At 32.9% G+C, this 27,180-nt stretch overlaps 1 protein-coding gene across 2 annotated transcripts in view; it reads left to right on the top strand.

The window, feature by feature from the left end:
- The window catches only part of LOC148604318 (eukaryotic translation initiation factor 5B-like), a 64,020-nt gene extending 36,840 nt beyond the window's left edge, over positions 1 to 27,180 (top strand). For both annotated transcript variants that reach the window (XM_088550695.1, XM_088550694.1), the window contains exons 24-26: positions 156 to 459; positions 13,354 to 13,515; positions 23,210 to 27,180. In XM_088550695.1, the coding sequence (XP_088406821.1) occupies positions 156 to 459; positions 13,354 to 13,515; positions 23,210 to 23,317 (574 nt within the window). In that variant the 3' untranslated portion in view covers positions 23,318 to 27,180. The remainder of the gene's footprint in view (positions 1 to 155; positions 460 to 13,353; positions 13,516 to 23,209) is intronic.

The following is a 27,180-nucleotide window of genomic DNA, read 5'->3' as shown; positions in this document are numbered from 1 at the left end:
CTTTTTGAACCCTCTAAAATTGATATGTTCATTGGTTTTCAACAACACATATTGTGTATTTTTCCTATACCTTAGTTTTCAAATAATTATATTTTCTTGCTTTAAGAGGTTAGATGGATTAATATGATTGATTGGTTTGTTATTTTTTTTTCTAGATATGCTGTGATCCTTGCATTTGATGTCAAGGTAGAAAGAGATGCTCAAGAATTAGCAGACAGTTTAGGTGTTACGATATTCACTGCAGACATTATTTATCATTTATTTGACAAATTCATGGCCTATAGAGATGAACTGAAAAAGAAAAAACAAGAAGAATTCAAACACATAGCAGTATTTCCATGTAAACTCCGGGTTTTACCTAACTGTATATTTAATTCTCGAGATCCTATTGTGTGTGGTGTATCTGTGGAAAGTGGATTTGTTAAAGTTGGGACACCAATCTGTATTCCGTCAAAAGAGGTAATTTATCAGTTACTTGCTAGTTATCTCCTCTGAGAGTCTCTATATTGCTTTTGACTTTATCTTTATTTTGTCTTCCAACATGTGTTGAGCTGCGAATGAACTTGCTTTTATGCATAATTCAAATTTATTCACTGACATTCTAATAGTGTCTACAGTAGGTATTGTGCCAATAATGTGAACAAAATGAGTTGAAAGGCACTTTTTTTGGTTTGTTTGTTTGTTGGGGTTTAACGTTCAAACAGCAATATTTCAGCTATATCCTTGGCTTCTAGCTTGTAAACTTAACAGAATAAAAATGAATTTCAAATTATGAAATGATTTTTGTATCACCTTTCAAATTTTAACACTTGTTCATGTTGTATGACTCTCTTTTTTGAGGCTATTGTCCTTTAAAGGTCAAATTTGATTATATGTATTGTAGTTTGCATAGTACTCAAGTACCATGTTAGAGAAAAATTTATGAATGAGTTTATAAATTATGATTATGTCGTTTCTCTATTTGATCAATATTTTTACCGACACAGTCGGTATAGTTTCACTTTTTACCCTTTGACCTTAAAGACGCTCTTCCATGGCAACGCAAGTCACCTGATCGAAATTTTGTTTCTTGATTGGCCAAATACTGATAACTTAGTGGCGTCTGAAAAAACTGCATCGGAAATTGAAATTGCGTGTCATGTGTTTTTTCTTGAATGAAATGTAGAAAATTATAAGTAAAAAGAACAAATTTTACTGCGTCAGCCATCTTTTTTTTTTAAGATAGTACTTGTTTTAAACATGGCCCATTACAGAGTCATCAAATATGAGCTTATATGTCTACAGGAGTAGTTCATTATCAGATGGTCTATACTCTGTAGTAGTCTCCACTTCAACGAATCACGTTGTCCATCAGTTGGCCTTCCGAGAATCACCTTGTACATCAATTGGCCTTCTGAGAATCACAAATCTAGTGCATCTGCCAAAAAAAAATAAGCACCATTGTTATGTGAAGTAATGCTGTGCTCCATTGTTTGAATTTCACCATCTGCATTTATGCAACTACCTCTTAAATTTCTTTCATATTTTGTATGACATATTTTTGTAATGTTAAGATGACTTGTCCATCATATTGTCTGTCTGAATTTCATAACATTATCTCAATTCCCAATGGATATATTGATTTCAAATTTGGTATGTGGCTTTATATAGATTGGTCATACATTTTAAAGATTTTGGTTGCATTCCAATATAAACTTCCTGTTTCATGGCATTGTCCTATGAGTGGGGGGGATTTACTAACACAACATGGTGTACAATGTCATGATTAAGATGGAAAGAGAAAAATAATAGAGAGAAAGGGACACTGTATCAAAGAGACTAAATACCTTACTAAACTGTAAAGGAACACAGCTAAAGCGGTCAAAGGGACTCTGAAGAATTTTGTGATATTTCCCAATCAGATTAGTTTCAACAAATATTAAGATATTGCATTCTTTAACATACCAAATTGAACCACATCTTTTGATTTTACCTTTTGGGCATGTTATATAAAGGTCGAAATTAATTTTTAGCTCACCTGGCCAAAGGCCATGTGAGCTATTGCCATCATTTGGCGTCTGTCATCATTATTAACAATTTTTCAAAACTCTTCTCCTCTGACACCACTTAACCAATTGGAACTAAACTTGGTATGAATGTTTCTAAGGGTATCCTGCATAGAACTGGTGTGGGGATTTTTGATATGCGAAAAACATGGCCACCGTTACTAAAAATAGAACATAGGGGTCAGACAGTAGTTTTTCGCATATATCTCCAAAACAGTTAAGTTTAGCCAAATTCTGTAAAAGTGTTTAGCATGATGAGATCTATCTGCAGTCAAATTTTCATTTTAATCTATTAAGCCATGTTGGAGTTATTGCCCTTTTTCAACGTTTTTTGCTATTTTTAATGTTATTTCTTTCAAAAATCTTCTCCTCTGACACTACTTGACCAATTGGAACCAAACTTGGTATGAATGTTCCTTGGGGTATCCTGCATAGAACTGATGTGGGGACTTTTGACAGTTTTTTTTATATAATTTTCAGCCATTGTCTTGAAAACAATGATTGATTTAGACTTTCATTTACTGAAATGGTCCTTATGATAAGTCCTATCAAAGTTTTCTTGAGTCAGAATTGTTGGACAACTTTTTGTTTGATTTATTGCCCTTGAAAGGCAGGTGAGTGATTCAGGCTCCTGGGAGCCTCTTGTTTATTTTTACAGTTTTCAGCCAATGTCTTGAAAACCATAATAGATAGATAGAAACTTTGAATCGCTGAAATGATCCTTAAGGTAGTCCTAATAAAGTCTTGTTGAGTCGAAATTGTTGGGCGACTCCTTGTTCAATTTATTGCTATTGAAAGACAAACTTTAACCAGATGAGCAATTCAGGCTCCTGAGAGCCTCTAGTTTTTATAAGTTGTCAGACCTCTCAAAAACTGCCAGTCTGACAGTCCTGACAGGCACTGTTTGGGAAGGTCTCATAAAATTCCATGATTGTGTCCTACCAAATATCCTGTAATATACCCTGAAGTCACATTAAAATGGTCAATGGGTTACAACTAGTTCCCATTTATTTTATCAAATTTGTATAACTACTAGTATTTGTTTGATTAGCTTAGGAAATCCCTCTTTAGTTCTGGCTATCCTATTAGAAATGTTCACCTAGACACTTACTTTCTGACTAAGGTTTTTTGAAATTGGTTTACTTGGACCTTCCAGGACCTTGGGATGATACAGGAGTCTTGGGTTGATACAGCATGTGATACAGATTGTTATATGTCATGTTTATTATATCATATTTTAACCATACTTAAAGTATGGTCTGTGAAGGGGTGCAATATAAGGTATACGATATAGTTCTAGAGATGTGATATAGGGTATGCAATGTAGGTCTAGAAGTGTGATATAGGTCTAGGGGAGTGATATAGGGTATGCCTCATAGGGTTTAAACAAACACTTATAATTCATATACAAAAAAGTTATTTTTTAATTTAAATATAAGGTTTCATCTAGTCATAAGACGAGTCTAGTAAATATACATGTATTTTTACATTTAAGAATTCATTTTGGTTATTTTTCTTCTCTGATCAAACTTCTCTATAGTTCCTCTCTCTCTCTCATAGCAACACTTTTCAATGAAACATTTAATGAAAAATATTCAGAAAGGGACATGCAGTAAAATTATTTATCCATAAGGTCCAACAATATACTGTTTAATTCTGCTCGGTAATGATAAGTTTAGTTTTGTGGTTTTTTATAAAATTATTGAAACTTTATTGGAGTAAGAAATTATGTTTTCAGTACAACAGATGCGACAAGTACCTCTGCTCAGGTAACTTTCGCTTCTTCCCAATAGCTATATGTAACAACAGTCATGATTGACCACAGATATTTTCTTTAACCGATCATCCACTTTGATGGTTTAAACAGGTGTGACCTTCTTAAAAGTTAGTAAATATGTTGTTCCTCAAGTATTGAGGGCGATCCAAGTTAAAGACACTGACACATTGGACCAGCATATTTGTTTTTGGTCCGACATTAACTTTTAAGCTGAGGTTTTCCAGTTATGTGTCAACAAGTTTCAAGATGTCTGAGTTGCTTTGTGTCACAAGACTATTCTGCATTGAAAATTCAGTTACAATCAAAATTCAAGAGTTGTAATAACCTTAAATATAGAGCTCCTTCTTGTCCCAAATGTTCTCAAGTCAATCTCTAAGGTTGTATCAAGCTGCAGTCCTCTGAACACTGATTATTTGGTGATTACAGCTGATGTAATTAAGCTGAATATGCATTTAACAAGGAAACCGGAAACATAAATTGATGTAAAATGGGGGAGAATTGGTTATCTAGGTGTTTATAGCATCTTAAAAACAATAATCAGATAAAAAGAGGAGTTCTCCATTCTATGGCACTTATATTCTAACAGGTGATCGTCTTAATGCACTGAATCCTATAAACACATGGTTAAATATAGAAATATGGTCAAGGATGTTTGGAGAACTTGAGGTGCTCAGGCAGAAGTTAGTTTGTATAACATACTGGACTGGTACCTGCCAGAGTTATATTAGGTAACAATAAGTGGGTCTAGAGGAAGTTGCTACTTGAAGGTCATATCATCATGTAGAGGTCACTTTAATTAACCAAGAAAACCTTCAATTTTTATTATTCTGGTCTTGATATGGTTTTCAAAAAGGATTTTGACTAGGAATTTCAAAAACCTGCAAAGTGACTTTGATCAATAACTACTGCTTAAAAGTGTGTTTATACTGTCTGTATAAGTGTGTTTATACTGTCTGTATAAGTGTTAGTTTGTTCTTTTAAACTTATTTTTGGCTTCTGTCAGCTTCCACCAGACACACTAACTTCATTTAGAATTTGAAAAAATTCTTAATTTTAAAACACCATAATTTTGGCCATCAGCCTATATTATCAATGAATGTTCTTGGTATAATTTGAGTGTTTTAAGGAGTGCTTGTACCTAAATAAAAATACAACTTTGGCAGTAGACTACTGAGGAAGATTCCACCACAGGTGGTAGCCATTTTGGTTTCTAGCAGACAAGATAATTTGTCACAGGTGTGAAATCCATTTCTAAATAACTAGCGGAAGTTCTTTGATCTTTTAATCTACATTAAATCTTCATTCTGCCGAAACTGTCTACTGCTCATTTGCCTCAGATTATGGTTGACCTTCAGTGCAGTGATAGTGAGGCATTATGGGTAATTAATTCTGTTTATTGATGAGGAAAACAGCCAAGATGGGATTGGCATGCTCTCTTGAGAAAGAGATAAAAAAATCTTTTTTTGTAAATTACTGGCTTGTTAATGATGAAATCAAGAAATCAACACACTTTGATTATGAATGGATCTGTTATGGCTGCTGGCTTCTAAAGAATGGCAAGGATTGTAATAAACTTCTACTTTAGAATGGTAGAGGCTGCTGTACACATTACAATCAAGTTTACTTTGCAGTGAAGAAAGTAGGCAGTATTAGAAATGTCAAGGTGCATTGTAGATGGTTATATGGAAATTTTGTTTTATCCTTTTCTCTTTTAAGTCCTTCAGGTCATGTGGAATTTTGTTAAGTCAAAACTGAAATTGTCTATTAATTAAATAAAAAACATTGACATTGTTGTAGATTGTAATACAGTTTATTGTTTTGCAGTCAGTGCAAACAAAATTTTATTGAGTTCAAAAAGGTGATACCAATTCTACCAAAAAGAGGTCAGTTTTTGTAAGCTAACATGATGATTGCATTGGCCTAAAAAAATAACAACAGTAAAAATGTCTATTTATTTGTGAAAAATGAGTTCTTATATTCTGTATCTTGATAACCTGAAAAAAATACATTGACCTCATAAATGAATTTGTGGTTGTTTTTTTTTTCAAAGTATGTTTGCTTGATAGTTTATGTAATGGAAGTTGTTTTATGAATGAGAATTTCTTTGTACCAGTATGAACCTGATCTGCCCTGCCTAAAATACTTGGTATATCACAGATTGTACTTCAAAGTATTGACGTCAATACACTCTGTTTTGTGCCAAGCTTTGCAGGATGGAGCGTACCATTTATGAAGTTTAGAAGGGGTGATTTGTCAATTTACGTTTTAAAAAGGGGGAAATTTATTGGAAATGGTGTGTTTCATAAGTTATTGGTTCAAGGTGACTCTGATCATGTTTGAAAATATAAAATTTGACACTAGTGTTTTCTGTTTAGAGCAAGCTAAAATTTGTTAAAAATTTATAGGCCTAAGATATAGAGAATTGTAATATCAATCTAAATTGAATATTTCTAAGAAGTTTTGCCAGTAGATCTTTTTTTTTTAATTTATTAATATAAAACTACAGATAATGAAAAACTGTAGACAATGAAAGCCAGTCCACTGTCTGACCGAATTCTGGATATGTTTTTGCCCTCTGGTAATTTTCGATAACAGGAGATAATATTTGCAGCAGTAGTATGATCACATACAAAAATAACAAACAGACACACGTCTATACGTAAACAGTAACTTCCTGCTAATTCTAAGTTAATAGAGTTTTGGCACAGGTTTTAGGTAGTGATAGGCACAATTTAAACAAGTTGGCATGGCAAGGTATCAAAGATTTTAAAATTGTTCTGAAAAATTACTAAGTGTTTAAATTGAATTGGCTCATGCTTCTTTCAAGCATGCAAATTATTTAATTATTCCATTTCTGATCCTCAAAAGGTCTGAAAATGCATGCTAGGTCACTAGCTCTTTGGTAGATAAAGTCCAATGCATTGTTGTCCGAAGTTAGTGGAAGTTAACTTTACATAAACCATTGCAGTAATGGCTGGCTTTCTTCTACTTTAAAATATTCTTTGTTTTGGGCCAACTGTTCAACTTGATATAATCAGGAAAGTTACTTGATCAACAATTATACCATATGATTATACTGCTTTAATCAATACCAATATATATTACAGTTTTTTTCTCATCAAACAGTCAGTATTATGATGCTCTTTTTATAAAAGTAAAAAAAATAGTGCTCTTTATATAAAAGTTGGTTCAGTATCTTAGTGCTCATTTTAGAACAGTCAGTAATATAGTGCACTTTTTAGAACAGTCAATAATATAGTGCACTTTTAAGAACAGTCAGTATTATAGTGCTCTTATTAGAACAGTCAATAATTCAGTGTTCTTATTGTCCACTGCTGCCATGGAGAGACATGGTAATAGTCTCTGTCCGTCCATCCTTCTGTGCATCTGTTATCTTGTGAATGCAACTCCTATAAAATTGTTCATTTTTTTGTGACTGTATGATACAATAAAAGATACAATATTTATTTGATCATATCACACTGCAGTTTTGTTTTGATAGTAATGGGATTTTGAATTTTTTTTGTGCAATGGCACAATAGGAAGATTTTGTGAAACCTTGGGATGGATTTTGTTCAATTTTTTTTTAGGATTTACTGATACAATATGCAGTTGATCAAATCACGCTGCCATTTTGTTTTGAAAAATTTTATGGAAGTTAATTGTTTTTGTACATTGACACAATAGGAAGATTTTGTGAACACAACTCCTCTGAAACTGCTGAATGGAATTTTATTAAATTTTGTATGATTGTTAAATAATCAAAGTTCAAGTATTTCCATTTTGATTTGACAAATATTACAGGAGACAAGGACTTAATTGACTTTACATGTTACAACTGTAGGTGCAACTCCTCACAATTTGTTCAAAGTTTGTGGAATTGTTAGTCACCATATGTAGTTGATCATATTGTGCTGCCATGTGATTCAACCCATTTTACAGGAGACATGGGACTTTTTAATTCAATTTGTACATTCTACATTATAGGAACACTTTGTGCATGCAACTACGTAGAAACTGTTCAACAGATAGTGTTCAGATTTTGTAAGATTGTAATTCACCATGTGTAGTTGATCATATATTGTCACTATTTTGATTTAATGAACATTACAGGAGAAATGGAACTTTTCCACTTCATCTTTTTTTATGACAGCAGGGGACGTGTGGCTAATCTCAGCAATCCTGTTAGAACAGTCAGTATCCTAGTGCTCATTTAGAACAGTCATCAATATAGTGCACTTTTTTTAGAACAGTCAGTATTAAAGTTGTCTTTTTAGAACAGTTAATATTGTAGTGCTCTATTTGGAAAAGTCAGCATTAAAGAGCTCTTTTAACAATAGTCAGTGTTACAGTTTTCTTTTTAGAGAAGACAGTAATGTAGTGCTCTTTTTTATACGCCCGTCTATATAGACGGGACGTATTATGGTATACCGTTGTCCATCCGTCCTCATGTCGTGGGATAACTCAAATTCGATTTTACGGATTCAAATGAAATTTTAGCACAATATTAATATTAACGGAAGAAAGCTCCCTTTCGATTTTGAAGAATTTTTTATTTGTCGTACCAGTTACGAACTTTATTCACTTTATACACTGATTTTAAACCTTTAATAAGGAAATATATTTTAAAGATGTGGCAAGACCGTTGGGACGGTCTTGAACACAACAAACTCAATTCCATAAAACCCGATCTAGGCTTTCATCAATCCGGGTCGGGCAATCGCAAAGAGCAAGTGGTCATGACTAGATGCCGCATTGGACATTCTAGATTTACACATGGCCATTTGCTTGTTGGTGATCCTCCACCTGAGTGTATCCCATGTCATTGCCCTTTCTCTATCAAACATGTTCTTCTAGATTGTGTGGATTTTGCCAACACCAGGCAAAATTATTTTGACTGCGCCAATATGTTTGATTTGTTCAAGACCATTTCATCTGAAAACATCATCGATTTCTTGCGGGACATCGGTTTATTTAATAAAGTCTGAATTGGATACCTTCCTTAGTTTTTCAATATTTTAAATGTTTTATCGAATTTATGTTTCTATATCTATTTTATGTCTTAGGTTCACCTTTTATGTACCTTTTTATATGTAAATAGCTGCTTGTTTTAATTTCATTATTTGATGAAGAGACTTTGATCTTAATTTTAATATTTTCCTTGCATTAAATGTTCTTGCCGTGATATGGCCCTGGTCGCCGAAACGGCAATAAACAACAACAATCAATCAATCAATCAGCTGTATTGATACTATTCTTGAAATTTTGCATACAGTTTTATAGACATGCTAGATTATGGTTGTATAATGGTATACCATTGTCCGTTCGTCCATTGGTCCGTCTGTCCATCCACATGTTGCGCGATAATTCAAATTCACTTTTACGGATTCAAATGAAATTTTAGCACAATATTAATATTCGCGGAAGAACGCTTGCTTTCGATTTTGAAAAATTATTTATTTATCTTTCCAGAGTTACGGAACTTTATTCACTTAAAAATCTATATTGTTGTCAAATCTGATGTAATTACCACAACATAAGATTGCTGCTTACTTACAGTTTTGAAAAGCTGTATTATATTGGGACGAACAAACGACTTCAATTCTACAATAGATTTGATTTTTATGAATACTGACAATTATCAGAGTGGTACCCTAGAAACTTATTATTCTGACCACAAGGCAATATGGACTTCCTTACAGTAGAAGTAGAAGGAATTGTACTATTAACTGTAGGTCTTACCTCATAATAATATTATTACATAATGAATTATTTGTCCAGTTTTCAATTCTGTAGTTTATTATAGTTTTATCTAGTTCAAAAACAAAGAATCCCTTTTAAATGCTATTGTATACTTTCATCATGTCAAACAGTTGTAAGATCATTTATACTTTTTGAATAACTGAAGAAAAAACTATGCTCACTATATATACAGACTAATTTTTTGTTTTGGTAATCAGAAATCAGGTTATTGTTTTCTAAAATTTATACCATCAGCTATTCTTACGGATGGGCATATTTTGCACTCTTAGCACAGCTGTTTATTTATATTATTTTATGGGTAACAGTCTGTATTACTGTATTATAGTACTCTTTCAAGAACACTCCATATAACAGTACTCCTTTTAGAGCAGTTTGTAACTTAGTGCTCCTTTAATAGTAGTCAGTATTACAGTGGTATTTTTAGACCAGTTGGCATTGTAGTAGTCTTTTTAGAAGAAAGTAGCTAGAAAAGGATGAAATGGAACCACAAAAATGCTAATTCTTTCATATTTTATAGGTGACCTTTTGACAAAAATCCCCTTTCTTGGGCCTCTGTAAAGGCACAATATGTAAGTGGTATTATAATTTAGTTTATTAAGTGACATTTTCCGACCAATTATACTGTGGGACAGTAGGTCTATAGAACAGGATGTTACGTGGTGATGTAATTAGGATCTACGTAAAATTTTGTCATCGTCACTTCCATGATCTTAGATAGGCCATGTTTCTCACACTAATTAATATGATCAAGAAAGACCTTCATTATAAGAGTACAAAATGCATGAACTCATTTTAAAGTGTTGATTAATTAAAGATAGATATTTTAAGCATAATTGGTCACTGAAGGTTATTTTCTGTTATATTAGCTGCACATTTACAGCTCATTTTGGTGCCATGCATTAGGCTCCATTGAGTGTGTGATACAATCAATATAAGCTGTTTGCAAGATTGTCTTTCTGGTGTTTGTGGTGTAATATATACATATTATGGTTTACTGGGTACATAGTATGGTTTTCTGGGTACTAAGTATGATGTACATGGTACTAAGTATGGTGTACTGGGTACTAACTATGGTGTACAGAGTACATAGTATGGTGTATTCGGTACATAGAATGGTGTACTGGGTACATACTGGTAGTATGGTGTACTGGGTACTAATTATGGTGTACAGGGTACATAGTATGGTGTATTTGGGACATAAAATGGTGTACTGGGTACTTAGTATGGTACATGGGTACACAGTATGGTGTACTGGGTACAAAGTATAGTGAATTTGGTACATAGAATGGTGTACTAGGTACTAAGTATGGTGTACTGGGTACATATTATGGGGTACGGGGTATTATGTATGGTGTACTGGGTACATAGTATGGTGTACTGGGTACATCGTATGGTGTACTTGGTACATAGTATGGTGTGCTGGGTACATAGTATGGTGTACTTGTTACATAGTATGATGTATTGGGTACATAGTATGGTTTACATGGTACATAGTATAATAATGTACAGGGTACACAGTATGATGTAAGGGGTACACAATATGGTGTATGAGGTACATAATATATGACCTGAAGCAACAGATATAAGACAATCAGTTGTCCTACACAGGCTTATGAAAAAAAATTAAAGGATAGAAATCTGCATCTAAATAAATTCTTAACTTGTGGTAGACCTTTGTTTTTATGTTAAAATATAATGAGGTTACCTAATTAGGGCTTCAGTCTGATTATTTCTGATTAGTAGCTCTTCTACTTTGGTCCATTGGGTCACATGTACTTCAATTTTGCGTCCCGTTTGAAATTCATGAACTAAGCTTTTTTATGCAGATATACTTAGTTCTTGGGTTGGTTCCATAACTTGTATTCAGTTATTGTGTCTGTTATTACATATGTACTTAATTCTTGGTTCTGTTTAGTGCACATGTACTTATCAGTTGTTTTCACTAAGTTCTTGGGTCAGCACTCACCTTGTCCCTGTACTATCAGTAACCTCGGATACACAAGGTACCCTTCAGTATCCACTGTATAAAACATCCATCTCTTAGTTGATGCTGCTGATAATAATGCATGCCAATAGTCATACATCAGGCTTTGGGTGATATAGCTTCATTTCTGAGGACAAAATCCATCAATTGTTGTAAGGGGGCAATGTAACTAATTTACTATCATGGTGTTAAGAGTACTCTTAATGTTTTCTTGAAGAACGTGTGTTCGTGCACAGAATTGATATTGCTACTGATTTTTTGGCTGCCTTCTTCAAGTGAGTATCCATTGCTGGTGTGCCAGATAATAGACTACATTATTTCCAATATGTAGCAGATAAAAGAGATAACTTCTATATTGCATGTTCTTGATAGGGGAGATAAAAGCCACTTTGTCCCTCTGACAAATGATGTTAATGTCACAGAACTGTAATGGGTTGGGTGTTTAGAATTAAAAGAACCAGTTGTCTGTTGTGATTACATGATGTAAACGATGCTATCTTCTATTTATTTGAATGTCATGGTTCATACCTAAGGTCAATGTTCATGTAATTTAGTTAGGTACAGTTACTCTGTACTTTCATTATTTAGTGCTTGATCAAAAATTGTACGTACTGAATGTATAGTATAAAACATGATGACTGACTTCATCATAGACATGTTGTAGTCCTTCACAAAAAAATTTCATCCTTGTTTAGTGAGCTGAAGCATGCAGTGTAGGAAAAGCTTTGATGACATCCTAGTTTATGACTTGTGTAGCATATGGACAGACGATTTGACTTGGTTATAGTCGGTAGGTTTTTCCAATATCTCCAAGAACCCCCGTTTTTCAGAAAATTTTCTAAATTCTTATAGTTCCACAAAACATGATGCATTTGGAATTTCCAACTGAAACTTCACCCCTCTTAAAACTAGAATATCACGTCATTACAGCTTCTGTTATTGTTATGATATTATCGTAAGTCTACATTTCCTTCCCATGGTTTACACAGCATATTTGTGGTCGATCACAATGTGTACTTGGTTAGGGTGGATACAAGAAGTCTAACCCCATAATTGTTTTACCAAGCATTGTTTTCTACCCTCCCTCAGTGACATCAACAAGTTAAGTGGTTCACCTTGGTATGAAATCACCTCAACTAATTATCTCTGCACTTATTAACACAGTGACATCATTATTGAGAAATACCACATCCACTGTATATCATTTACTTATGTCTGGTTTAACATTCAACTGAGTTAGCTATTGTTCTGCTATACTGCATGTTCAAATGACAAACGGTGTCGTTTCATGTTTTAATACAGGCTTATGTGAATGCAACCCAGCTTTTGAGGGAAAAATCTCAATTACATCTGGTATGGGGTAGAATAAAAATCTTGAGTTACACCAAAAGAATTGTTAGTTTGTAGAAAAACATCCCTTTTCAGTTTGTGAAACTGTCTGATCAGTTTGCTAGAAAAGTGTACTGTTCATATATTATTCCCCCTTCCAAAGAAATAAACAAAATTCCACTAAATTTCCGTCAGGCTTACTTAGGTAACTTTCCTTTGACAATGGCTTCAATTGTCCCACAGAAATATTGTCACACAGTCCCTCTTTCACCCATAAAACTTGTAAAAATAATTTGTATCACTGTCATAATTTGAAAACAAAATTCCAGAGAATGACAATTTATCCTGGGGGAAAAAAACAAGTACCTCACTCATGTTGATCCCTAATTTACAATGGAAATCATTATTTCTTGGGCAACAACAACTTTGATTTTTGTATTATTGAATACTTTCAGTTTTTGGACATTGGACATGTAGCCAGTTTGGAGCTGAACAACAAGCCTGTGGACACAGCCCGCAAAGGTCAGGAAGTCTGTGTCAAGATAGAACCTATCTCCGGAGACTCACCAAAAATGTTTGGCAGACATTTTGATCACACAGATCTGTTGTACAGTAAGGTAGGTATTTGATGCTTGCTCTATAGAGCTCACTTTTATCTAAGGGACCAGAAAATTGTAAGCTATTTTAATATGCTAAAAAGTAAATCTGGAACTTCCTTGTTTTTATCTAATTCTTTGAAACTGTGGAGAAAATATGAGAACATTTGATATGAAAACTTGGGAAAATGTATGGAATCATGAAAAATGTGATCTTTGGATTATATAATTAGTGAAAAAGAGTTTTTATATGCCTGTCTTTTAAGATGGGACATATTATGGTATACCTGTGTCCATCTGTTGTTCACGCAATAATTCTAATATGCTGCCACCAATTTTTGTGGAATTTTGGTGAACTGTTTCTTTCTATTGATGTAAGCTCCCTTTGGATATTTATATTTAATTTTTCAAATTTCTATAAAATGTTGACTGATAGCTCATTTCATTGACTGAACACTGAAATTGTATTGAAATATAATTGTGTTCTTTGGCCAGATACTTCCTTATATTGATTCATTCAATGATGAACTCCAATTATCTTTTTTAAAAAGTATGCAAACAAAACTCCCTTTCTTAAAATCAGATTTTAAGCGCAAGAAGTTCAACAAAACTTTGTGTTTTACATTGCAATTGTCATTAGAACACTTAAACGAATTGGTCATGGATTTTTAAAAAATCTTGATATGTTTAAGAACAAGAGGGAATGACTTAGATCTAGTTGGCTAAAAAAATGGAGGAAAAAATGATTAATGAAAACTGTCAATATTTGTAGGCCAAATAAATTTGTTAAGATATATACTAATCAGAATATTAATAAAAACATGTAGTTACACCACTTATAATTACAACATTGACAGGTGATTGAGAACTATAAAGCTCATTATAAACACAATTATTTCTTAATTTGACAATATTGAATGTTAGACTTAATCAAAGGAGTAGTTAATTAATTGTTTGAAGAAAATTGATGACAATGCATGTCCATAGGCATAACTTAAATACAGGTTAAAATGAGGAAATGATGATCAAATTGTCAGTATATATGTTATTATTATTGGTGTCTTCTTTACAAGTTCAATATATGAGTTTTCCTGTCTAGTGATGTTTCATGGAAATTAAAGGCATTATTAGCTTTCCATGGATCGAATTCTTACTTTAATTCTCAGAATTTTGTGATCGACAGAATACGCAATAAAAGTAACAACATGTACCTATTCTTCAGGAAGCTATGGGAGAGAATTTTTCATTGACCCTGTAACTGACCTCTATTACAACACTATATTTAGAAACAATAATCTCTCCACACTTGTGTTCCAGACTGTCCTAACTTCAGACAATGTTTCATTTTATTATACAATTAACAGCCTGCATCTTAAACAACTATGGTACTTGTCATTTGCCTAGTAAAAAAGGTGTATTTGGCCTGATGAAAATTTGAAATGTTTTATTTCAATATTTCAGCAGACCGTTGATTTTAACTGTTAGGAGTAGAGGTTGAAAATCTGGCTCATATTTTTTTTATATTTTACATACTGTAATGTTAAAGTAAAACAGAAACCATGAACATGAAACCTATTGGTCCTCTGTTTGAAGTGGACTATATTTAGATGCTGTGATCAAATTTTAAGGAGTGGAAGCTGTTGATCTTAAAAAACACTGCATGTAGTACTATAAGCAAGCCCTTCCATCACAGCTTTAGAAATTCATTGTAAAACAGAATGGATACAGAGAATTATGTAGATTAAGTGAAAGTGTTCGGAAGAATCATGCAAAATGGGAAAAATCAGAAAAATGCATGTCAAAACACCACTGATCTGATGATAAAATATCACTCAAAGATACTTTCTCTATTTCAAAAGACCTTTAATTGATCTCTGCATCATTGGATTTGCTTAGAAATTTTTCAATAGAATCTTAGAAAAATGAGGGCTTTGACTGAGTTATCTGCCCTGTTCATTTTCAGTGCATTTCAATGAAATTGTAACTACATGGTCCAGCTTGATATGGAAAATTTTGTCTGTTTTCCTTGATTCTGATGGTGAAAATAGTCAAATTAAACATTCTTAATTGTGTTTTTTTTTCATACCAGGTTTCACCCTAAGCCTGATTCTTACATATACTGACACTTAAATTCTATGATAGATTTGTACTAAGGTGACTAGCCTACACATAGATCAAGCTGTTATGAACCTGAGTACTTGTAATAATTCCAATAAAATAACAACTTGTATTGGAAGTACAATTTTTTTACCCTGTTGGATAATTGTTAAGTGTCAGATTTGTTTAGAATGAGCACACATATTACTTAAATATAAACATGATATAAGAACGATACTTTTATGGTGAAGGAAAGGAGTAAGATGTCACACATTTCTCTGTGAGACATGTACATGTATAGAATTTGTTTTTCTAGGTACCACACAGTCACATGTACGCTTCTGAAAAGTACAATTTGTTTGTAGTATAGTACAATAGAACTAAGTCACATATTGTTAATAACCTACCCATCCTTTGTTAGTGCAAGAGAAACATGCAATCTCATCAGGAAATATATCTATTTAACTTCTATAAAAATATTTATAGAGAGCAATAATAATGTACTATTATAAACCTTTATTGTTAGGAACAACCTGTTGCTTTATGTGTTTCTGTAAATGAGCTCTGTTCTCATATTGAATGATATTTGGTCCATTGATTTTAATGAGTTAAACTCTGAAAAAAATAAAAATTCACTTGGATATGATTTTAGGCTATGCCTATGATGAACAGAGCTCACTGTTGTATTTTAGACAAAACAGTACCACAGCACTTGCACAATTGTCTACCTCAATGTCGACAAATTTCTTCACACTCGTAAGAATATTTTTAGCCATTCATAGTTCTGGTCTTACATTCTACATATATAGGACGTCACTGACAAATTAATACTTTTACATTTACATTAAAAATTTTGTTATAACTGAAAAAAAAATGGTTTTATCGCATAAATTGTTAAAAACTAACTTGTATTGCCTGTCCTTCAGGAAAAATCTTGTAGGATGTGACATTTTTCAAATTTACATTGATCATAAAATTAATAGTGTCCTTAATTTAAATAAAGAGACAGCTGTGATGTGCGCCAACACTGAAAAATGAAATAAAGGGATCATTTGTTAAATGTACAATATTTCATCGGGGAAACGTCACATCCAGGTACCCGTATTAAGACATTATTTGTGAAATGTGTTGTGATTTAACCTAGGCCAGCACAGATCTGTACGTGGGTATTAATATCAATAGTGAAGTGCACCATAAATTAATGAAGAATACTAACTGTGTGTACTCAGGAAACCATATATCTAACTACTTGACATTCAATAATCTTTCATTAGAATTCAGAATATGATTTATGAATTGTGAGGATGATTTACCTTATGTAGTTGCACCCACCTACTTATATTAAATCCTCTATCGGATATATATCAACTGGATAAACCTGCACTTGATGTAACCAGAGATATTGAAAAAATTATTCCAGATACTTGTCAGTTTAATACAGTTTTAAAGTATTTTTAATGTAAACATACAGAGAGTAGTAGATTTGACTTTTTTGAGCAGTGAAGCATCTAGCCACTTGATAATGTTTGTGCATTACAGTCCCACATGTTTATAGGGTGAAGAAGTACGATAGGCATAGCCAGATACAATAATTTATGTCCGAGCACCAATATTTTCGTCTCACATTTGTTTGTTAAAGGTATTAAGGGTATTTTGTTATAAAATCAATAGCTCTGTGTATGCAGAAGTTTTCAATTGGAGACAATCTTCTTTTAAATTTATTTAGAATTTAGATTAGAAAATTGTCTCCCATTGTTACAAAAATCATACTTGTCTTTGTGATGTTAGTATGTGTTATGCATTAGTTGTCATACTGCCTCAAGACTGTTACAAGCCATGTTTAAGTATCAACTGAATTTGGTTGTCAGGTTATATTTGTTCTTTTTGGGTTTTTGATCCTTCAGGATCAAAGTACCTTAAGTGACCAGTTTGTCACAGGAACTAACCTACTATTCTAAGCACTACACAAAAATATAGTCCATATGTAAATTCCTTTTAATATCATTCAATGCCTCTTTTATAACCAGTAAATATGTTTTGGAGAATTATTCAGCTCAATGATAGTCTTATATTTCTGCAAATAAAATTAAGATCTAGTTTTCAAATCAACTGAAGATTTTTGGGACTCCTTCTTGAAAGATATTTACCAACAAATTTTTATTTAGGGAATTTAGTTCTTGCAGTAAAGTGTCAAGATGTATTGAATTAGTTGAGCATGTTCAATGCCAATGACTCCAAAACTTGAAAAATTCTACAGATGATCAGTCTTCCTGCAGTTTTTCTTCCAATTTGTATCCATTGGTGTTATATCATTCTAAACCCCAGAAAATTTATAAAATCCTCCCAATTTTTCTCACAGCAGATTTGGTCATTCAGTGGTAATGTATCTGAAATATAACTTTGGACCAAATTATTTTTAGACAAAAGTTTCTGGTATACTTATGTACTACATGTTTGAAAGTACATACATGTGCTTCATCAAGTCTTATACTCAATAAATTGTCAAGGTAAAAAATATATTGTGGTTTCTTTCGATGAAATAATATTAGTTGGAAAAAGGAGTTGAAAAGAATATCATAAAGATATAAAAATTCATCACCATTGAAAGGCAAAACCACAATTTCAATTTCTTCACAAATAAGTGATAATGCACATAAAAGTCTTACACCTAACTACATAACCTTTAATCAGATTACAATACAGTAATTTTATCTTATGGTTCCTTTAGCTTTTCTTCAAACTGAAATTCTAAAGACTAAACTAAACCTGGATTAAGGATGTGGTAACTACTATCTATGACATCATTTCTGCTCCAGTTTCAAGCCAACCTTTTGTCTAGTAGTAGTTCGTCACAATAATGATTCAAGTCTATGATCAGTACTTCTGAGTTAGAAGTTGTCACGATTGGAGGATTTTAGACTCCATTTCTCCTATAGTACTTGTCCTGAGGATAACTATAACTTGCACTCAGAGACACTACACAGTCATATTGTTATTACAATGTAATTCCACTTCCATTGTAATTAAGTTATGTTATGTGGGTACAGTATTAGAAATTATACTGGTTTATTGCATCAGTAGATGTAGGACACTAAAACAAATTAAAAAAATAAAAAAAGGACACATACTACAGGATGTATAATTAAAGCTTTTAGCTTTGCCTTATTTCATTTCTAACTGTTGAAACAGTGTTACTGCATTTCTTAAATAACAAAGGGAGGTAACTCATACCCTGTGTTTTACTTGGGGCTTGTGTGCTTGCATTCTTAAACCCAACCTGACCGGTACCCCTACTGATTCATGGGAAAAAAGCAAAGTAATTCTTCACCTGAATTGTTTTGTTATTATACAAGATTCTGCAGAATTTACTTCTGGGTAACATATTACAAAAATTTGAGAACTGTTGGTGGAAATTTTCAAATATTCAGACAATCATTACTGGGAAGCCATTTAAAGGTATTTGTCTTTTATCAGTTTCTTCAGGACATTATACCCCCCTGCAAACAATGTTTAGGGGAGAGGTATATTGGTCCGTCTGTCTGTCCAAACTCTTTTCTTAGCATTTTGCAGGATTGTTATGGGATGTTATATAACCACATGGAGATGTGCATACCATCAGGTATTTATGTTTGGACAACAATAGTAGAAATGATGACTGTTGAACTTACTTGTTTTTTGGAATATCTGTTCAAACCTTGTTTCCCTAGACTTACAAGTACATTATGAGGAATCTGAAGTTCTGTAATTTCATAGGACCTGAACTTACTACAATGCTATCTGTTCTTTTTTAGAACTTGTACTCTAGGACCTTTATGTTATTTCTATTATATTGTTAGGAGTTGTTTGTTTGACAAGAAGGGTGTGATGTTTCTAAGTATAATATGTATAATGATAGTATGTGGGCACATGTTTATACGTGTACTTTCTCCTATGAACCGTAACATAGGTAAAGTGTAGCATCGTGGGGTTTATTGGACATTAGTATATTGTGGTACCCACCCAATGTTACAACTGAGTATTCCAGAATTGTGGCTAAATTTTTGACGTTTTCTATTGGTTCACAAATTTTTTTTTATATTGCTTTTCAATGGTGTTATCTGACATTTTACTACGGTGACGTGTTTGTTGGGTACCATTTTTTGTGGATTGGACAAACCATGAATTAAATTCCTGACAAAATGTTAAGTTTCAATTGAAATCTTCACAGTCTGGAATTTCAGTTTTAAGAAGTTTGTGAACGATAAGGCTATGAACTTGCTGTACAATAAATCATTGTCTGAAACTTTTCCCCCCTGTTACTTGAAACTATATATATACATGAAACTTTGTAAGGTATATTATCACTATTTGGAAATGTATGTTGTTAGATATTTCAGTTTAGGAGTTTAGAAAACATAATGAAAAATATTGCTATGGACTTCGGCATCACACAAACTTCAAGTATTAGTCCCATTAATGACTGTGAGTTCTAGTTTACATTGTACTGACTTTCTGTTCACAATTAGTGAAAAGTCTATGTGTAGATTATGATTATTAAATAACTCAGTATAAAGGATTGCATTTAGTCAAAATAAGGTTTTATGCTCACAGTGCCTCCACCATGGAGCTCCTCTGTGTCTAATTATTTTGATCAATTTCATTTTACATAGCTTGCAAAAATTGACTGCAACACTAGATAAAGACACTCAGTTCAAGCTTAAGTCACTTTAAAACAGATATGGAAATGGAGCATATTTATACTTTGTGAAAAATAAAATATAAACATCAGAGAACGCCTACACAAATATAGCCCTGGGAAAACATATCTTATAAAACTGTGACAAGTTCAAAACATTATCCCCTAGCCCATTAATATATGATTTTTATGTATTGATAGTTGTTTGTCCTTGGTTTGACCTTGTAAAAATCAAAAACCATCAGTAAAGCTTTAGGGTATGTCAGATATACACGTTGGGGATATCCTTCAGTTGTTTGTGTATTCATATCATGTTTGTTGGAGTATTAAGAACTATTATGTGTAAGAATCAGGCAGTGAGTGGCACATTATTTTTCTAAATTTTGGTCTTTTTTGCCTCGAACATATTCAATACACTAGTAAAACAACTGAAATTAGCTATTTTAATTTATCCTGAAGCATCTGTGACTTGAATATTTTTTTACTGCTTATATACGGAAAAAGTGCAGGAACATTTTCCAACCTTTTTTTCATAGTACACTTCAACTAAACTTGATGGATCAATATCTTAAGAACACTTTGATGGTTGTTTTTTGTAGATTATGAAATATAAATACTTAGATCATGCATTAAATCTCAAAAAAAAAATTTTCATATGCCACACCTTACACTTATTTTGCCTGTTTCTTAGACAGGGATGTACTTAAACTCTGATTACTCTAATGTTAGCCTGTTGCCTCAAAGTTTGTCTGCGTGTGTTTAAACAAACTTAGAAGATTTCCATTCATAGCCTTCTATTGACATCATTCAATATTGATACATGTTGGGATTAATGTCATTTTGATTATTACAACCCCCACTGCTATGTAATATAATATGTGGGGGAGTTTAACCTTTCTGTGGAAATCTCATTAACATTAGGTCAGTGTATATTCCATATTCAAATGAACTTGTACAAGTTCACTTGAATTAGGACATCAACTATTTATTGGTTATAGTTCAATTTGCATTAATATGAAAAATATTATTGATCTACATTTTCACCTTATCTTACTTATAATGGAACTCAGAGTAATGTGACCATTAATTATAATAGCATGCTCACCAGGAGTTCAGGAGATCATGTGAAAGATCCCTGTCCAATTCTGCAGCTGACTAAAGAGTCTCTGCTTCTCTTCTAAGCTTGCAGCATATAGAAGACAGACAAACCACTAGTTGTCTACGAGTCAGAATAGGTTACAATATGCCTATGTGAGAGCTCTTTTTCCTGTGAGCAAGCACATTAGAAATCAGTGGCCCTTTCACAAAAATTTGTAAGAGTAAAATTAGTTGTAAGTTATAACGTCACAATGCGATTTTTTGTGAAAAGGACCACTGGCTTGGTTTGTCATACTAGAACAAAGCAGGGTCTGTTCAATTAGCCAAATGTTCTGTCCTGAAATGCATCAGATGTTAAAGCAGGGTCTGTTCAATTAGCCAAATGTTCTGACCTGAAATGCATCAGATGTTAAAGCAGGGTCTGTTCAGTTAGCCAAATGTTCTGTCCTGAAATGCATCAGATGTTAAAGCAGGGTCTGTTCAATTAGCCAAATGTTCTGTCCTGAAATGCATCAGATGTTAAAGCAGGGTCTGTTCAATTAGCCAAATGGTCTGACCTGAAATGCTTTAGATGATAAAGCAGGGTCTGTTCAATTAGCCAAATGTTCTGACCTGAAATGCATCAGATGTTAAAGCAGGGTCTGTTCTATTAGCCAAATGTTCTGACCTGAAATGCATCAGACGTGAAAGCAGGGCCTGTTCTATTAGCCAAATGTTCTGTCCTGAAATGCATCAGACGTGAAAGCAGGGTCTGTTCAATTAGCCAAATGTTCTGACCTGAAATGCTTCAGATGTTAAAGCAGGGTCTGTTCAATTAGCCAAATGTTCTGTCCTGAAATGCATCAGATGTTAAAGCAGGGTCTGTTCAATTAGCCAAATGTTCTGTCCTGAAATGCATCAGATGTTAAAGCAGGGTCTGTTCAATTAGCCAAATGTTCTGACCTGAAATGCTTCAGATGATAAAGCAGGGTCTGTTCAATTAGCCAAATGTTCTGACCTGAAATGCATCAGATGTTAAAGCAGGGTCTGTTCTATTAGCCAAATGTTCTGTCCTGAAATGCATCAGACGTGAAAGCAGGGTCTGTTCTATTAGCCAAATGTTCTGTCCAGAAATGCATCAGACGTGAAAGCAGGGTCTGTTCAATTAGCCAAATGTTCTGACCTGAAATGCTTCAGATGATAAAGCAGGGTCTGTTCAATTAGCCAAATGTTCTGACCTGAAATGCATCAGATGTTAAAGCAGGGTCTGTTCAATTAGCCAAATGTTCTGACCTGAAATGCATCAGATGTTAAATCACAGTCAATCAATGAAGCAGTCATATTCACAATGATAAAAAACAATGCTGATCAGTTTCTCAATGAAAAATGCAATTTTACTTTTGTGATATTGAGAAATACCTCTATTGAAATCAATTAATTAAATCAGTGTTCAGCATTATGGCACTCACTGACAAAGACCAAAACATTGCCATTATTTCTGAGTTTACAGTTATACAATATGTTATGTTATTTTGGACAGGTGTAAGATTTTGCAATTTTGAGGCAAAAGTTTAGCAGATTCTAATTTTAGCAGATGCTTAGTGGTGCAATAAATATTTAAGCTCACAGTAAATATTTCATGGAATTTATTATTTTTTTTAAATATTTCATGGAATTTATTTTGGCATGTTTTAAAGTGGCATGTTCAAACAGACCACTAAAATATACCCAAACTAGCATCATTCTAAAATTTACAGTACATGGTAGCCATGGTTTTCTCCAATTTATACACTTAATATGTAGCATACAATGAGGATTTTGTTTATCCATATCAAATTTAACACTTAATTTAATTTCTATTTACAGATATCAAGAGCGTCCATAGATGCTGTGAAGGACTATTTCAGAGATGAAATGCAGAAAAGTGACTGGCAGTTAATTGTTGAATTGAAAAAAGTCTTTCAAATATTATGATTGTAGACATTTCTCATGTGCTTTGTACTAATGGTGTTTTATCATGTTGTATTATGAGATTTAAGACCAAAATGGTTTGAAGTATGTTAAAATATAATGTCTCTGCCTTTAGGCAATTGGGCATTGAGTTGTAAACTAGTTATTTGGTTACAGTTTCTGCTTGACATAATTTAGAAACAATCAAAAATGGACATAAAATTCATTTGGAAAAAAAATTATGCCTGAGTTAAATGGTTGGCATTTTTTGCCCCTTTATTAATAAATTAGCATTTTACAAGTAAAGATGAGTATAAAATTAATAGATAAAGGCTCAATTTTTTTTTTTACATTGAAAATGTTGCCTTAGCATGAAATAACACTAATTTACAGCAAAAAATTTCTGATTAAGACAAACAACCATTACATTTTATGGACATAAATATATCATAATGTCCCTTCTCCTTTAGTATATGTTGAATTGAATGCTTTAGTTTTCCATACAAATTGTATATTGTGGCTTAGGGAGCAGTATGTTCCTGTGGTTAGGAATAATTGCAAAAAATGTTACTGGGATTAAATTGTGATAATTAAAGTTGCAGAATAGAATTTTATGAATATTTTGCACAATGTGTTCTAGAATGACAATATTTCAATTATTTCTGATTTTAAAACTTATGATATTCATGCTATCATATTATAGTTCTTGAGGTCATATCTTATTTGTCCAAGGATTTTTTTTATTTGTTGTCAACATACAGCTTGTTCAGAAGTCCAGTATGGGAGATATCAAGTTGTATGCTGCTGGTAAAATGGTCTGACCCTTTGACCCGTGGAAATGAACAAGACACAATGACAGTAATGTGAGGTGTTTTCACCCCAAAAAAAATATTTTACATCTCTCATTAAAATATTAAACAATCAGAAAGAAATATCTGAGTGCTTACATATGTTTTGGATATCTTTTGAATGGCTTACAAAATTAGGTTATTCTTACATATGCAATAGAAAATATTTGATAAATGAACACAGAAGATATTTAAGTTAATCCCAGCCAATCTATGTTTATAATGCTGCCCTAAATTTTTATCATAGAAACTACTTAATTATATATCCCAATTTGCAATTGAAAATAAAAGGATCTTAATAATTCAGTCTGCAAGATCTTTTTTCTTTTTCTTCAGGAAATGGCCCTTTGCAAGTTGACCTTTGACCTATGTAAGATGAGGTCATGCATGGTCATCTTAACTTGTTCTCTTAACCAATGAAAAGTTTTAAAAGTGGCAGCATCATAGACACATTCAAAACAACGGTAAGAGAAATTTTGACGTCACTATATACCATACACTGTTCCCAGAAATGTTGTCGCTCTCTAGGAGAAGAGAACAAAATACATATACATGTTTTCAAGGAGATTTTTCAGAGATTAAAGATCAGGCTAGATTTCACTCATTAGAGGAATTCTTAATCTTTTCACTTGTTCGCTTCACTCAACTTGGGGAAAAAAAAATTGTGAAAAATAACCAGATCTTTGATTTTCACTTATGTAAGAAACTGCTATTCTGTGAATTTTATAGATCTTTGATCTTCATTCATGTAAGAACCTTCTGTGAATTTTATTGAATCTTATGATAATAACTGCCTTAAAAACTGGTCATTTTACATAAAGATTAAAATTCTAAACACACATCCATTTAATGACCCTGGTCTTGTAGGTATATTAGAACTGTGTCATATCTTTACAAGGAAGAACAGACATCCATTGAATGACCCTGGTTTTGTAGGTATATAGAACTGTCATATCTGTACAAGGAAGAACATGCATCCATTTAATGACCCTGGTCTTGTAGGTATATTAGAACTGTGTCATATCTTTACAAGGAAGAACATGCATCCATTTAATGACCTGGTCTTGTAGGTACATTATAACAGTGTCATATCTGTACAAGGAAGAACATGCATCCATTTAATGACCCTGGTCTTGTAGGTATATTATAACTGTGTCATCTCTTTACAAGGAAGAACAGACATCCATTGTATGACCCTGGTCTTGTAGGTATATTATAACAGTGTCATATCTTTACAAGGAAGAACATGCATCCATTGAATGACCCTGGTCTTGTAGGTATATTATAACTGTGTCATATCTTTACAAGGAAGAACAGACATCCATTGTATGACCCTGATCTTGTAGGTATATAGAACTGTGTCATATCTTTACAAGGAAGAAAACACATCCATTGTATGACCCTGGTCTTGTAGGTATATTAGAACTGTCATATCTTTACAAGGAAGAACAGACATCCATTGTATGACCCTGATCTTGTAGGTATATAGAACTGTGTCATATCTTTACAAGGAAGAAAACACATCCATTGTATGACCCTGATCTTGTAGGTATATAGAACTGTGTCATATCTTTACAAGGAAGAAAACACATCCATTGAATGACCCTGGTCTTGTAGGTATATTAGAACTGTGTCATATATTTACAAGGAAGAACACACATCCATTGTATGACCCAGATCTTGTAGGTATATAGAACTGTGTCATATCTTTACAAGGAAGAACATACATACATTGAATGACCCTGGTCTTGTAGGTATATAGAACTGTGTCATATTTTTACAAGGAAGAACATACATACATTGAATGACCCTGGTCTTGTAGGTATATAGAACTGTGTCATATCTTTACAAGGAAGAACATACATACATTGAATGACCCAGGTCTTGTAGGTATATAGAACTGTGTCATATCTTTACAAGGAAGAACATACATACATTGAATGACCCAGGTCTTGTAGGTATATTATAACTGTGTCATCTCTTTACAAGGAAGAACACATTGATTTATTTCTCCTTTTGTTCTGTCTTAGTAACAACTGTTGTATAAACTATCTTTTGTAGTGTAATTTATGAAGACTGATCAGATGTTTACAAGACTTAGGTCATTTGTTTAAGAAACATTGTATTTCTATCTTTGTCTTATTAACCATGGTTAACCATATGTTGACTTGGAGAGGGACACCAGCATGGTCTGTGACAGATCGGGGGGGGGGGTAATTGTGTGTAGTGCCATTTTCAACATTTTTTCAATAATTTTCAAGTATTTTTTTTATCAAAATTGTGCCCTCGCCCCTTTTGCATTCTTTAAGGTTTATGGATCTGATCTTACATTTATGTGATGTGTTTTTTTTCACTGGATTTGTCTGTTTTTTTAGGCCCTAAAGATAGAGTTGTGCATGATGTACAATGTATGTTTGAGCATGATTTATAAGTAGAATGTACTATAGTTCAGTAATCGCTCTATAGGACAGGAAAGAGCCAGGTGTCGGTTTCACAAAAAGTCGTAAGTGTGAAATTGATCGTAAATCATGGCGTCAGAATGCTATTTTAGTTTATGACGTCATTACTTACGATCAACTTAAAACTTACGACTTTTTGTGAAATCGAGACCTGACCCTTAAAAGTTCATGGATTTGAATAGTGTTAATGTCTGTAATTTCAAGAGGGTAATAAATGACAAAGTAAGTTAAACACAGTTAAACACTGACAGAAATTATAAACACTGCATAATGTTATATAATAACTTAGCTTTAGTTTTAGGTTGCTCTTTCTAGCTTTGTTATGGAAAATGACGTCATCAAATACGGCCACCCAGAAAGGAATACACTGTCATTAACTTTATTTCAATCGTAGATAAATTTTCTGTATGCCCATATATTTTTTGACAAAAATTTAGAGGACGCCAGTAATGACATTGATTTGAAATTGAACGCTCTGGGGTTATACGATGAACAACTATATTTCTATGATGATCGATGGATTTCAAAGTGCTATGTTATGAGAAAAATGAAAATTCGTGAATAAATCTATTTTGTTGAA

The sequence above is a fragment of the Perna viridis genome, chromosome 10 (genome assembly GCF_037379345.1).
Source record: "Perna viridis isolate PV_CMFRI_1.1 ecotype Kerala chromosome 10, ASM3737934v1, whole genome shotgun sequence".
In the NCBI taxonomy this organism is placed as follows: Eukaryota; Metazoa; Mollusca; class Bivalvia; order Mytilida; family Mytilidae; genus Perna; species Perna viridis.
Note: the sequence above shows the minus strand (reverse complement) of the source record. Positions and strands in the feature narration are given on the sequence as shown.